Source organism: Podarcis raffonei, chromosome 13, assembly GCF_027172205.1.
Source record: "Podarcis raffonei isolate rPodRaf1 chromosome 13, rPodRaf1.pri, whole genome shotgun sequence".
NCBI lineage: Eukaryota > Metazoa > Chordata > Lepidosauria > Squamata > Lacertidae > Podarcis > Podarcis raffonei.
This window is the reverse complement of record NC_070614.1, coordinates 43407782-43422224: the sequence shown is the minus strand read 5'-3', so window position 1 is coordinate 43422224 and position 14443 is coordinate 43407782. Positions and strand designations below refer to the sequence as shown.

At 47.7% G+C, this 14443-nt stretch overlaps 1 protein-coding gene across 2 annotated transcripts in view; it reads right to left on the bottom strand.

Annotated features, from left to right (window-relative positions):
• Positions 1-39: 39 nt before the first annotated feature.
• The window catches only part of LPCAT4 (lysophosphatidylcholine acyltransferase 4), a 31980-nt gene continuing 17576 nt past the window's right edge, over positions 40-14443 (bottom strand). Inside the window, exons 2-14 of one of the 2 annotated variants that reach the window (XM_053361401.1) lie at positions 12920-13062; positions 12595-12815; positions 9610-9722; positions 9451-9511; positions 8356-8414; positions 7829-7863; positions 7541-7595; positions 6757-6839; positions 5892-6017; positions 4187-4328; positions 2652-2750; positions 1591-1747; positions 40-666 (exon numbers count right to left, since the gene is read on the bottom strand). In XM_053361401.1, coding sequence (XP_053217376.1) covers positions 509-666; positions 1591-1747; positions 2652-2750; positions 4187-4328; positions 5892-6017; positions 6757-6839; positions 7541-7595; positions 7829-7863; positions 8356-8414; positions 9451-9511; positions 9610-9722; positions 12595-12815; positions 12920-13062 — 1452 coding nt within the window. In that variant the 3' untranslated portion in view covers positions 40-508. The remainder of the gene's footprint in view (positions 667-1590; positions 1748-2651; positions 2751-4186; positions 4329-5891; positions 6018-6756; positions 6840-7540; positions 7596-7828; positions 7864-8355; positions 8415-9450; positions 9512-9609; positions 9723-12594; positions 12816-12919; positions 13063-14443) is intronic. The other variant, XM_053361402.1, reaches the window with a different exon arrangement.

The window sequence follows — 14443 nt, the reverse complement described above, 5'->3', positions numbered from 1 at the left end:
AGAAGTTGTCTTGGCAAACAAACAAAATCAGGAACCACCTTTGTTTTAAAACTTAATACATATATCTTTTTTTATTATAGAGATATAGATATTTATTTTATATATAAAATAGCACTTTTTATATTTTACAAAACAGAAAATAAAACGAAAAGCAACAGTATCTCACCCTTCCATCCTTCCCTTCCCATTGACAAACGAACAAAACAGAATATCAACAACGTAAGATAAAATGATATAATTAAAACATAACAAAAATAAAACTTTTAAAATAAACGGAGAGAAGCCCCAATCCCCAAAGAACTTGCGGCTGTGATTCCCCGGTTACGGTTGCCCTGAGATGGGGGTGTCTCCGCCCCCCTTTGCCTAACCACCGTGGCGGCAGAGAGCGAGCAAGCGAGCAGGAGGGGCGGGGTCTGCGTGGCCAAGGATGTGGCATGGCTGTGTGTGTTTGTGTTTGTGTGTGTGTGTTTCGTTGTATACACATGGCTAAAGAGTTTTCAGGGGGTTTTCAGTCTGCCTTGCTCTTGGGAGGGGAGGCAGGAACGCCATTAGCATAGGTGGGCGGGAGGCCAGGCTTGGACAGAGTGCACGCCACAGGGGGGCGCAGGTACGTGCTGAAGAGGCGGGCATAGTCAGGGTGGCGGAGAGAAAAGTCTTGGAACTCATCTGGGTAAGAGAGAAAAAGGAAAGCAGGGTAAATATTTTACTTCATTGATTAGCTTTATATACCACCCTTCATCTAAAGATCTCGGCATAGTTCACAAGATAAAAAGCACAAATAAGGAATATCAGTGTAAAAGTGGTGTATGGGTAGCCCTAGGAGAATCCCTTGGCATCAGAAGTTGTGTCAGTGTGGACCAGGCGCTGACACCCTTTTGGGACCCATGGGCCCATTTGCAAACCCGAGAAACTCTTGTGGGCTTGCCTGCCCAGGCAATCTGACAAACATTGCAGCTATTCTACCGGTTACAGCAGAATGCATCTTTCACAACAAATTTCAGCAGGGAGGGAGGAGATGACTCTGTAGGCGCCAGTGACAGATGCCATGTTGGACACCACGGGGTTGACACTTCTTCCTGCAACCTTTATCAACCTCCTGACTTTTTGCCCCTTACCATAGCTGTCCCCAATCCTCTTCCATAATCATTCCCATAACCCTCAATCTCTCCATTTCCAGAGGGGCTTCCTCATCATTTTCCCTAGCTAAGCTGACCAAAATCAACACATCACACTTCTCATTTCATTTCTACCCAATCGGCAACCTCTTTCCTTCCTGAATATATATTTAATGCACATGGCTTCCCCCAAAGACTCCTGGCAACTGTTGTTCACCTACTCAGAGAGTTGCAATTCCAAGCACCCTTAACAAACAAACCACAGTTCCCATAATTCTTTAGGGGAAGCCATATGCTTAAAATATATGGTGTGGATGAGACCCTGGTCTGTACCCGCTTCCTAGGAGGCTTCAAAACTCAACGCCCTTCTTCCTCAAAACTGGATGTTAACGTGCCCTTCATTTACTCGACATACAATGACACCCGTCACGCCTCCCCTTTCCCTTCCATGCCCCGCTTTTATGAGGGATCTCACCTAGGGTCAGTCCATCTTGGCTGTGGTCCCCACAAAGTCGACTATAGAGTTCGGCCCCATCTGCACCTGGTGTGCCCAGCAGGAGGCGCAAAATGGCGCAGAATCCATCTTGGCAAAGCCGACTGTTCTCTGCCTCACCGTCTGTCTCCGTGAAGAGCTGGCGTTGTAGAGAGGGGTGTGCGTGTCAGGAACACAGATATGAACTTTGAATGCAACATTGCATATAATGCCCTCTTTCCCGCCACAGCAGAGGCTCCTCCCCTTTAAACATTTGGTTCGGTCCACTTTGCCCCAATCCCCGCCCCTTTCATTCTATAGCCCACCCAGACCGACACAGAGACACGCAGCCATGTCTTCCATTGCTCGTATTAAAGGTAAAGGTACCCCTGACCATTAGGTCCAGTCGTGAACGACTCTGGGGTTGCTGCGCTCATCTCTCTCTATAGGCCAAGGGAGCCGGCGTTTGTCCACAGACAGCTTCCGGGTCATGTGACCAGCATGACTAAGCCGCTTCTGGTGAAACCAGAGCAGCACACAGAAATGCCATTTACCTTCCCGCAGGAGTGGTACCTATTTATCTACTTGCACTTGACGTGCTTTTGAACTGCTAGGTTGGCAGAAGCTGCCACCGAACAGGAGCTCATCCCGTTGTGGGGATTTGAACCGCCGACCTTCTGATCGGCAAGCCCTGGGCTCTGTGGTTTAGACCACAGCAGCACGCAGCCATGTCTTCCATCACTCGGATTAACCCCTTTCTAAACTCACAATCCCACTTGTGCTTCACGTGGACAGAAGTCCTGTAGGGACCACCCTAGAGCTCCCCTCCTTGGATGCTTCTCCGCAACCAAGATGCTGAGATGCATTTCCCCCCACCACTAGGAGAAAAATGGCTGGGGGAGTGGAATGCAGGGGGGGAGCAGCAAGCCAGAAGGGCTAGGCATCACCCCATACCCTCTAGCCAGCGCAGTCCAACTCATTGTTTAGTAGAGAATTGGGTTTCTCTGTCTCCATCGAATCACTAGCTTGACTTTCTCTCCATCGAACTCAACCACAGTGGTTACCTTAAAAGCACGAAACGTCAGTTCTTGTGGGTTGTGCTCTCCTTCCAATGTCTCCAGGGCTAGGGCCACTTCCCGGGAGTCCATGTTGCCATCGGCATCCTGGGAAGAGATATAAGAAGGAGAGGATTAAATGCATAGCACACTGAGCCAGATGTTCTCCTGGCTCAACTTTAAGCTCAAAGAGTAGCAACAAATTGGGCAGGGGGCTGGATTACCTTTTTTTTGTGAAGCTGTTCACAGCCATAGCTCACCCCTGTTTTATTATTTTCCCCCTTCTGTTTCCCATCAGATTTTGGCTATGTGCAGGCAAAACGGAGGGAAAGTTAGGCCTACACAGCTAAGACAATGGCAGCATTTCCCATGCAGATCACAATGGCCAATCTTAGCCAATCAGGGAGCACATTAACAGTGATTTAGAATTTTTGCAGCCATTTTCACAAAGCATCTCCCCTTGTTTCAGGATATTCATTTAATACCACATCTTTCCATGCCCTTTCTATTTTGGAAAGGCAGTGTGGTGCGGTGGTTAGAGCGTTGGACTAGGATTCGTTCTGCCTGGACGCTGAGGTCCAGCGCCGAGGGCCTTCTGGCGGTTCCCTCATTGCAAGAAGCAAAGCTACAGGGAACCAGGCAGAGGACCTTCTCGGTAGTGGTGCCCGCCCTGTGGAATGCCCTCCCATCAGATGTCAAAGCGATAAACAACTACCTGACAATCAGAAGACATCTTAAGGCAGCCCTGTTCAGGGAAGTTTTTAATGTGTGATATTTTAGTGTATTTTTGGTCTCTGTGGAAGCCGCCCAGAGTGGCTGGGGAAACCCAGCCAGATGGGCGGGGTACAAATAATAAATTATTATTATTATTATTATTATTATTATTATTATTATTATTATTAGGACTTAGACCTTGGAGGCCACGGTTCAAATCCCCACTTGGCCATGAAGCTGACGCTGGGCCAGTCATGGCCTTTCAGCCTAACCTACCTCACAGGGCTGTTGTGGGGATTAGATAAGGAGGGGGAGAACCACTTTGATCTCCATGGAGAAAAAGTAGGATATAAATGCAATGAATAAAACGCATCATTATTATTTATTAAATTTCGATGCTGCCCTTCATCCAAAGATCACAGGGTAGCTTACAATATTAAAACACAAAAAATAAATACCATAGTAACAAACAAAAAACAATAACCCCAACACGTTTACAGTGGTACCTCGGGTTACAGACGCTTCAGGTTACAGACCCTGCTACCCCAGAAATAGTACCTTGGGTTAAGAACTTTGCTTCAGGATGAGAACAGAAATCGTGTGGCGGCGGCGGGAGGCCCCATTAGCTAAAGTAGTACCTCAGGTTAAGAACAGTTTCAGGTTAAGAACGGAAGTCCAGAACGTATTAAGTTCTTAATCCGAAGTACCACTGTACTTGCTACATTTGCATACCGCCGTCCTGCCAAAACCCTCAGGGACATTTCGCGTTTAATATACTGGCTTACGATTGCACAAGCCGCTTCTGTGCTTTCCTTCCTGCTCCCACTTACCTGTTGGAAATAGGTGCAGAGCCCTTCGACATCCTCAGGGCAGGCCAGCCCCAGCCAATGAGCCAGCTCCTTCGGCCCTAGCTGTCCTGATGCACCTGCAGGCAAGGAATCCAAATGACCCTTGACTCCACCTGTCAGGCACCTGCAGGAAGGGGAGAAACCAATAAGGAAAACAAGGTTTTCACATTTACCGTAACAAGTACAGTCATACCTCATGTTACATTTGCTTCAGGTTGAGCGTTTTCAGGTTTCGTCCTGCGGCAACCAATAAGTACCGGAAAGGGTTATTTCTGGGTTTTGCCGCTCGTGCAAGACGCGCAAAATGACGTCACACGCATGCGCAGAAGCGGCGAATCGCGACCCGCGCAGGCACAGACGCGGGTTGCGTTCCTTTCAGGTTGCAAACGGGCCTCCGGAACGGATCCCGTTCACAACCAGAGGTACCACTTCTTTTGGATTTCCCCACATGCTTCTCTCAGCCATGGATGATGAGGGGGCATGTCTGCCCGTCGCAAGAGGAGACTGAAGGGAAACTTAGCTGCCATCAGAAAATGTCAACGTGGCATCCTGGGCACCACCACTGCTTCGACCATCATGCTGCGGCTGGCCCTGATGTGGGGCCCTCTCATGCACTCTTGAACTAGTGGCTTTCTCCTGCCAGTGATGTACGCCCCTTTGCTCCGCGGCAGAACATCTGCTTTGCACATAGAAGGTTCTGGGTTCAATTCCCAGCATCTGCAGACAGGGCTGGGAGAGACTGGGGAGCTGCTGCCAATCAGTGTAAACAACACTGATCTAGATGGACCAAGAGTCTGATATGAGGCATCTTCCTTTGCTTCCTGTGTGTTCCCAGCCCCTCCGTTCCTCTTTTTTTTTTTTTTAGAGAACAGACTCATCTAGACCAGTGTTCTTTGGCTCAGAGTGGCTTCCCGGGATCTCAAGCCAAGATCTCTCCCAGCCCCTACTTCCTGATGCTTCTAACTGGGGATGCTTGCAGGATTAAGGCTTTCTGGGAAATGATATATAATGAATTGAAAAAGGTATTTAAATATACCTTCTTGAAGAAACCAGAGGCCTTTCTCTTGGGCATGGCCGGCCAAGTGGTGCCAAAGAAGGACAGAACTTTTTTTATGTATGCTACAACAGCAGCAAGAATACTCATCGCAAAGTATTGGAAGACGCAAGATCTACCCACTCTGGAAGAATGGCAGATGAAATTGATTGACTGTATGGGATTGGCAGAAATGACGAGCAGAATCCGTGACCAGGGAGAAGAGTCGGCAGAAGAAGACTGGAAAAAATTTAAGGACTATCTACAGAAATATTGTAAAATTAAGGAATGCTGAATGATGTTGGATTGAAATTGAGTGGTTTCTAGCTGTAATGATATAAAGGAACATGGATGAAAAAAAAGGGTTTGGATAGAAAATAAGGTGATATGATAAGCTGTAATGCTTTAAGTTAAGGATTTGCTGAACAAATAATCTGAAATGGAATACAAGAAGGGGAGGTATGAGGAGGTCAGAGAAATTTGTTATTGAAAAGTATGTTTTATGAACTATATGTTTTTTTTAAATTTCTTTGTTTGTTTTTTGTTTGTATAAAAATTGGAAACTTTAATAAATATCTTTAAAAAAAAACTAACTAACTGGGGATGCTTGGAGTTGAACCTGCAACCTTCCTGCACACACATGTGGCCTCTCACCTGGCCTTCCGAAGCGCTTTGCCCAACTCCCAGATGCGTGGTTCCAGGGCCACTCTCAAGCGCCCCACGACGGTGACTGGAAGGTTGCCCACAAACTCGCAATCTGTAGCCGGGATTCCCAGGGCTCTGGCCAAAAAAAAGGGAGAAGGGGCAAGAGGCAGAGGAGAGGAGAGGGAAAGAAAGGTCTAAGTAGCAAACTGAGGCCTCGCCTGATAAGAGGAGGGGTTTCCCATCAGCTTGCGTCAAGGGCCAATGCTGCAGTCAGTCACACTTCCTGCCCACAAACATCCTGATCGTCTCCCCTAGACATTAACCACCAGAGACTTGAACCAGCTGCCTAAGGGTGATGGCTTTTTTCCTGCTAGCAGAAAAGCCTCTCTCTTTCTCTTTATTTTACCTGCTACCCTCAGGTTTAAATGCTCACAGTCCCTGCGGCTGCTTCTGACACCTTTCAAGCAGCAGAAGTTTCCACGCTGTGAAAAGGTGGAATGGAGGACTTTTGATCGTGTTTGTGCAACCTGTGGGGCTGTAGTGGGGGGGGGGAGTGCCCTTGATTTGTGGCCTGGGTCTAGCTTTTTTGCCCCATCTCTTCCACACAGCCACTGCCTCATTTCTGGGCCTCTTTGGTCGTATCCGTGCTAAACACAGAAAGCACATCGCTTCCCCTCAAAGATTCCTGGCAACTGTAATTCCAAAGATTTCTGGGAACTGTTAAGGGTGCTAGGAATTGTTGAAGGGTCACCTTCACTTCCCAGAATTCTTTGAGGGGAAGCAAGGACTTTAAACAGAATTCCGCCCCATGCCCAGCCTACCAAAGTCCCTCACTCCCCCAAACTACGAAGACCCGCTCCCTCTCCATACTTACTTGGCCATCACTTTCTGGACATTGTTAGCGTACAGTGTGGGGTTCACAGCTTCCTCAGCACTGGGCTGATAAACTGGGAGGAACTGAAAATGACAGGAAGAATTTATGAGCGCGATTGGGGAGAGATGGCTTGCTGTGGGTCTGATATGCGATTAAGAGTTGTGATGGTCCACAAAACCTCCTGGGAAGGAAAAAAACCCCACAGCTTTCCCCCTGCTTTCTTTCCCCACTCTGCTAGGACTTCCCACCCCCATTTTTCCAGTAGAAGAGAGATTTCAGGGAGCCTTTATTTAGGAGTGAGCTCCACTGAAAAGTGGGCCTTGTCTCTGAGTAAACATCCTCACGATTGCTCTGCACGTTGCATGCCATCCCCTCTGCTAAATAGTGCATTCTATGCAGTTAAAGTAGTAAAATGAGTTCACCTTTGGCAAATGAGTATTGCATCTATTTCAATTCCCCTCAAAAGTTCCACCCTGTTTTCCCTAGAAAAAAACAGCAGCAAAACATTTCTCCCTTTCTACGGCTTCAAATTTTCCAGAAATTCCCATAATTGCCTATGATAAAAGAGTTATACCATGTTAGTGGTGGGGATGAGGGGTGTTGAAAAACTACTCGCTTCAAAAAGTGGAGTGGGTAGCTAACTGAATCTGAATTTATGGATTCTGACTCTGAATCCTAAAGAGTTCGGGCAATCTGGGACTTTGCATTAGGAAGCGTGGCACAGTAGGGGGCGCTGCGGTGCAAAAAGAAAAGGAAAGGAAAGGAAAAAGAGACATTTCCTTACCTCGACTTCCACTGTTGTGCAGGGCTGAGATGCTGTTAACCAGATGACTTTTAACCTGAAAGGACAAAAATGGAAGGTGACGCTTGGCTACAAACCGAGCCCCCATCGGTCTGCAGAACAAGCACACCCCACCCCACACATCAGTGCACACAATGTTCCAGTATTTTAATATTTTTCTGGGAGCCGCCCAGAATGGCTAGGGAAGCCCAGCCAGATGGGCGGGGTATAAATAATAAATTATTATTATATTATTATTCCAGATTTGACGCCCCCATGTCAGTTACTCACACTCCAGGTCCTCTCCATGCCCATGTTGTCGAATCCTATAAAGAAAAGAAGCACTTTAAAAAAAAAAATAATTAGGGAGGTTTGTCATGGCATCGAATTCAGGTGCACAGCTGTACGCATGTGCGGAGGAACTGAAATACAGCCTCTTCAGCTGCCTCACCCTCAGTACCTTTAGGAACATTAGCAATGGAACGATGCAAAGCCAAACATGGGGTCTATATAGCTTAGCACCAACTGACAGTGGTTCTGCAGGGTGTTAGACAGGGAATATTTCCTAGCCCTACCTGGAGATGTCAGGGATGGAAGCTGTTTGGTGTTTGATCATGTTGTTAATATTCTGTTGGGAGCCACCCGGACTAGCTGGGGAAACCCAGCCAGATGGGCAGGGTATAAATAAATTATTATTATTATTATTATTATTATTATTATTATCATCATCATCATCATCATCATCATCATCATCATCATTATTCCTCAAGTCAATCAGATGTTCTACCCGCCCTTTCCTAATGTTCTTGTAGACTCACCAGAGAGTTTGGGTATCGAATGAGGACCGGCTGGATGGGGACACCAGATATGAAGGCACCTGAGGATGAAGAACACACACCCTCAAAACTTGCTCTTGTGTCCTTCGCTTCATTCTTTTCAAGTCACTTGTGTACCACCTTTCTGTATTGCTATACACAAGGCGGTTCTGCCAGCTGAAGAAACAGCAAAATAGATAGCAAAGGCCACACACCTAATAGCAATCTGATCCAATACCGGAAAAATATATATAATAAAACCGTAACTCAAAAATAAACAACTTATATCAAATAAAGCAATATTAAATAATCCATTGGAATATAATAGTAAACAGAAAACTTAAATGTCCACAAATTAAATTATTATTTACACTTAACACTTAAATGTCTGCAAATTAAATTATTATTTGCACCTACACAGTTTACATTAAAGATTACAGTCGTACTTTGGATTTCAAATGCCTTGGCTCCCGAACAAATAGGCTCCCAAACAATTGAAACCCAGAAGTGAGTGTTCCGGTTTTCAAACGATTTTCGGAAGCTGAACATCCGGCGTGGCTTCCGCGGCTTCTGATTGGCTGCAGGATCTTCCTGCAGCCTTTTCAGAAGCTGCGCTTTGGTTTCCGAACGTTTTGGAAGTCAAACTTGCAAGGTACAACTGTACAGTAAAGAATTGCTAAACTGCCAAGAAAACTCCATTGGCAAAAACCATGAGCTTGACCAAACTGCGGGAGGCAGTGGAAGACAGGAGTGCTCTGGTCTATGGGGTCACGAAGAATCGGACATGACTAAACAACTAAACAACAACAAACTATAATAAATGAAAACAACAGCAAGTCATCTTATGGGTGGCTGAAGGTAAACCCAGGCTGTGCCCCCATTTTTGATGGATTGTCTGCCCAGCATGAGTGAGAGGAGCATAGCTGTCAATGTTTCCCTTTTTTAAAAGTGAAATTCCCGTATTCCGAATAGGATTCCTCACAAGAAAAGGGAAAAGTTGACAGCTATGGAGAGGAGTAGAGTTCCTACCTCAGCTAAAATGCCCTGCACCCACTTCTCTCCACAGGCTCATCTGCCCAACTCCCCACAGCCTCTTACCTGGTTTAAACTTCAGTAAGGCTTTCTTGTTTGAGCAGGTTCCCTCTGGGAAAAAAAGTACCTGCAAACAAGAGAAGGGGAAGTAAAGTGGATTATCTTACTCAGGGACCCAAACCGGTAACTCAGGAATGCAAACTGCAGCTCCTGTAAAAACCTTACTTGCGGCCATTTCCCCTGGGAAGTTGCCCGTTTCTTCACTTCCTCCACTACCTTCTTGCGAGAAGCCGGATCGTGACGCGAGACCAGGATGGCCTGGTTAAACCTCAGCAGGGCTGGTGGGGGTGGAAGAGAAAGAGAAACGGGATTCAGAAGAGCGGGGTGGACTTAGGGACATCCCTGGGTCATCGCCAGACACCTCAGTCCCGGTAATGGGCCTAAGGAAGCTTTCCCTAATTTGCTGAAATCGCTGTGGCGATCTGAACGAGTGCTTCATACGAAGAGCCCAGCTGCATCAGACCAAAGGCCGGTTTAGTAGAGCTTCCCAGCTTCCTCAGAAGTCTTGTTTTATTTTAATCAACTTATTTAAGATCTCTGATCCACCCTTAGCCACTAGGTCCCAGGGGAGGTCATGGAGACACAGTCATATATTTATTCTTTAAAAGCAAAACAATGTATTACAAACACACACAATAAAACAAACTTGTTCCAACCTGAACAGTATAGATTCAACAAAAGAAGCACATCCCAGTACAGTGGTACCATTGTTCCTGAATGGCTTGGCTCCCAAACAAATCAGCTCCTGAACGCCGCAAACCCAGAAGTGAGTGTTCCGGTTTGCAAACCTTTTTTGGGAAGCCAAACGTCCAATGCGGCTTCCGATTGAGTGCAGGAAGCTGCTGCAGCCAATCGGAAGCCCCGTCTTGATTTCTGAACGGTTCCGGGAGTTGAACGGACTCCCGGAACGGATTAAGTTCAACAACCAAGGTACCACTGTAAATACTTTACTGTCAAAGTACAGTGGTACCTCTGGTTGCGAACAGGATCTGTTCCGGAGCCCCGTTCGCAACATGAGCAGAACGCAACCCGCTTCTGCGTGTGTCGCGATTTGCCACCTCTGCACATGCGCGTGACGTCATTTTGAGTGTCTGTGCATGTGCGAGCAGTGAATCCCGGAAGTAACCCTTCCCAGTACTTCCGGGTTGCCGTGGGGCGCAACCTGAAAAGATTTAACCTGAAGCAAAGGTAACAAGAGGTATGACTGTAATCTTCAAGTTACAAGACAGGAGATTCCGACTAAACATCAGGAATAACTTTTCTGTCAGCCAGAGCTGTTTAACAGTGGAACGATCTCCCTCGGAAGTTGGTGGACTCACCTTCCTGGGAAGTTTTTAAACCAGAGGTTGGGTGGTCCCCTGTTCTGGGTGCTTTAGCTGAGACTTCTGCATGGCAGGGGGTTGGACTAGATGACCCCTGGGGTCCCTTCCAACTCTACGATTCTCTGATTCTAAAGGCTAAGGGTAAAGAGGTGTGTCTACTACATATGGCAGAAACTATGAAATGGGAATGCTAAATGCACCTCCGTGGTCAGGGACTTTCCAGAGTCTACGGCTGCCGCAGAGGAACCTGCCGCATCCAGGTCTCCACTCCCAAGGCTTCTGGCAGTGGCAGAACTGCCAAGAGAGCTTTATTCATCAGAACATCAGGAGGGCCTCCTGGATTAGGCCAATGGTATTCACAAGAACTGCTGCCTCTGACCGTGGAGGCAGAGCACAGCCATCATGGGTAGCAGCCATTGAATTGGTCTCCAATTTCTCCATGAATTGGTCCAATCCTCTTTTTCAAGCCTCCCAAGTTGGTGGCATGCAGTGTGGTCTCAACACCTGAGAGAGCCTCATGGAGGTGGTCCCATCGAAAGCCCACCAGCGAGGCAGAAAGGGGACATCCACCGTGCACCGTTCTTTCTCAGCCTCTTGTTTATTATTATACGGTGCTTTACTGACACAAACATTACGAGACATTCTTGATTTCCCAAGCACCTTTCTCTCCTAAGCCACCCGGTCTGCTGAAATTTGCCATCAAAGCTTTGACACAAACATGGAGTTATCCAACAGTAAAAAACACCCCTTTGCCAACCCCTCCCCAAACCCTGAAAAAGTTGAGATTTGGGAAGAATCAGATGAGTGCGTATACAAAACTGTCTTAAAGTGAGGGCCAAACAAATTGTCACAGGGGAGCCACGTGCATTCATTCACGTATCTGCTGTGTTTACATTTAAAGGCCTTTCTTTCGACACTTACCTGAACAGGAAATGGGAAGACCAAACCAACCTTCCCAGTCTCACCTGAATATGCTTTGTAATTTGAAGCGCTTCCCCCCCCGCCCCCAAATCCCAGGAATGAGACTGGAAGTTAGCCGGACTGAGGAGAAATTTGCTTCAGTAGGAATGACACATGGCAGGGCAGCACATAGGGTTTATTCCTGCTAACCCATACACATCATCCTGGGGAATAAAATGCCAGGAGATTAGAGAGCTGGTATGGGTGCAGCATTTACAATGTTGACCTAGGCATGGGAAGACCTGGGCCCCATCTGCAGTACACATTTGGAACGGTATCGTGCCACTTTAAACAGCCATTATTTTCCCCAAGGAATCCTGGGAAATGTCGTTTACCAAGTGCTAATAGACCCCCCTATTCCCCTCACAAAGTAGTGCAACAGTCAACTGCTCTTCCTAGGACACTCTAGAAATCGCAGCTCTGTGAGGAGAATCGGGGTCTCCTAACAACTTTCTGCAGGGGTGCAGAATAAAATATGGGGAGGGGGGCGCAAAGGTAAGCCCCACCCCACATAATCGATCACATGATATGGCACCCACCCACCATTTGAATGGCAACTTGGGGGTGGGTGGCCTCCTCAAATATTTTATTGGGGGGTGGGCAAAGGGACCCCTAGCAGTTTGCGCCTATGACTCTCAGCATCCTTAACAAACTACAGTTCCCAGAATTCTTTGCGGGAAAGTCGTGGCTACCGAAAGTGGCATGATAGAGCTTCAAATGTTGAGTTCAGACGGGGTCCTCATTTCAGAGGCATTGCTCCGAGAGGGCCGCAGAGCAACCTCTTCTTGCCTATGGTTTCCTGCTTGCAAAGGCTGCCCCATTCCCTTCCCTCCCCACGGCCCTGGTCTGTTGTGCTGGAGTCACTCACCTCCAATGACGGGCACGTGGAGATTCTCGGTGCGAGAGACCACCTTAGGGAGGTCGCAGGGCAGCAGGATGATGGGGTCAAAGAAGGTCGAGTGAGGGGCCGCCACCAGGATGGGAGCTTCCAGCCGCGAAGCCCTTTGACCCCGGACCCGTATCCTCATGAAGCCCAGCAAGAAGAACATCAGGCGGCTCAGGAAGTAGACAGAACCGTGAGAAACTGTGCTGAAAAGGGGGAGGCGGGAAACAAAAGGAAGGGGCATTAGGAGAGCCGAGCACAGCAGGGTCCAAAGGGCCAGGCAACCCACAGAGCAGGGCCCACTACTTACTTTCTCCAACCGGAGAAGGGCTCCTGGAGGGTCTCCTCCGGCAATCCCACCACCTGGAGCAGCGCAAAGGGCCAGATGAGGAACAGGACCACAAAGGCCAGAGCGACACGGATCGGGGCCAGCACAGCTCCCAGCACATAGAACTGCAAAGAGGCAAAGTCAGAGGGAGGCACATCATAAGAAGGCAGCCCAGGTCAAGTCCCTTGTGTCAGGCTGTTTTTTAGGAGAATATAAGAAAATCGTAAGACCGTAGGGAGCACCAAGAGGTCCTAAAGACCAGACTCAGGTCAGCCTCTCTCCCTGCATGAGGAACCCGCCTCAGGGATAGGAAGCACCTTAAGTCTGGGACAAAGATAGGGTAGGCGTGGGGGTGTAATATTAATATGCTTATTAAAATCTCCAGATCTAAAATGGTAAAATGGAATAATTGCAGTGGTACCTCGGGTTACATACGCTTCAGGTTACATACGCTTCAGTTTACAGCCTCCACTAACCCAGAAATATTACCTCAGGTTAAGAACTTTGCTTCAGGATAAGAACAGAAATCGTGCTCCGGCGGCACGGCAGCAGCAGGAGGCCCCATTAGCTAAAGTGGTGCTTCAGGTTAAGAACAGTTTCAGGTTAAGAACGGACCTCCGGAACGAATTAAGTACTTAACCCGATGTACCACTGTACACTCAACTTGGGCCTTACAATGGCAAGTGGCTGACCCAGCTAGCTGATACCAGAAGAGTTCACAGCCAAGGGGCAGGCAGGCAGGCAGGTTCAAACCGCTGCCAGTGTTGGTGGGCAGCTGCCGGGGCGCTTGGCTCCTAGCAGCCACCCAAGGGTGCCGGGTGCTGCCACCAGCCCAGCTCAGGCATCTGACCTCTCATTAACAAAACTACCCTTGTTTCACTTTGCGAGCCCTCTGCGCTCAACGTGCCATAGGAAATTATTTCTAATAATATCTCATGCTCCGACTTCCAGGCAGGCTGTGCAGTTGGCATCGAGTTAGGCTAATCACGTGTACTCTGCAAGGACCACCAGCCCCGATTTGCACGGATTACAGCCCCGGCAAAACGGTGGCATCTGCCAGGGCACATGTTAGATTTATTCAGTGTCCTGATGGTGAGCCATACTGCCAGCCAGGCTTTTTTCATCTGTCCCTTTGGAACCCGGTAATGACTGGATTTCAATCCTTCCTCCTCTTTGGCCTGATTCCGTGCTTGCTGACAAAAGGACAATCCACAGAGCCTCATGAAAACTGTCTGTCTGAGCGAGCAATTCCACATTTTCTGCCCAGAGAAGCTGAATTCTGAAATCCGGTCTTAGTTATTCAATTTAAGAAGAGTTTCCAGGATCTTTGCTTAGCATAAAAATGTATTCTGCATCTGCTTTCTCAACCTGTCCTCTTGCTACCAGTTTGTGAGATACATGCTCAGCCACACACTCCAAAGTTTTTCTCTGAAGTCATAAGGTCTGGAGACTTACTTCTGTTTAACAAAACAGCAACAAAACTTGAAGCAGAGATTCCTAAGATGT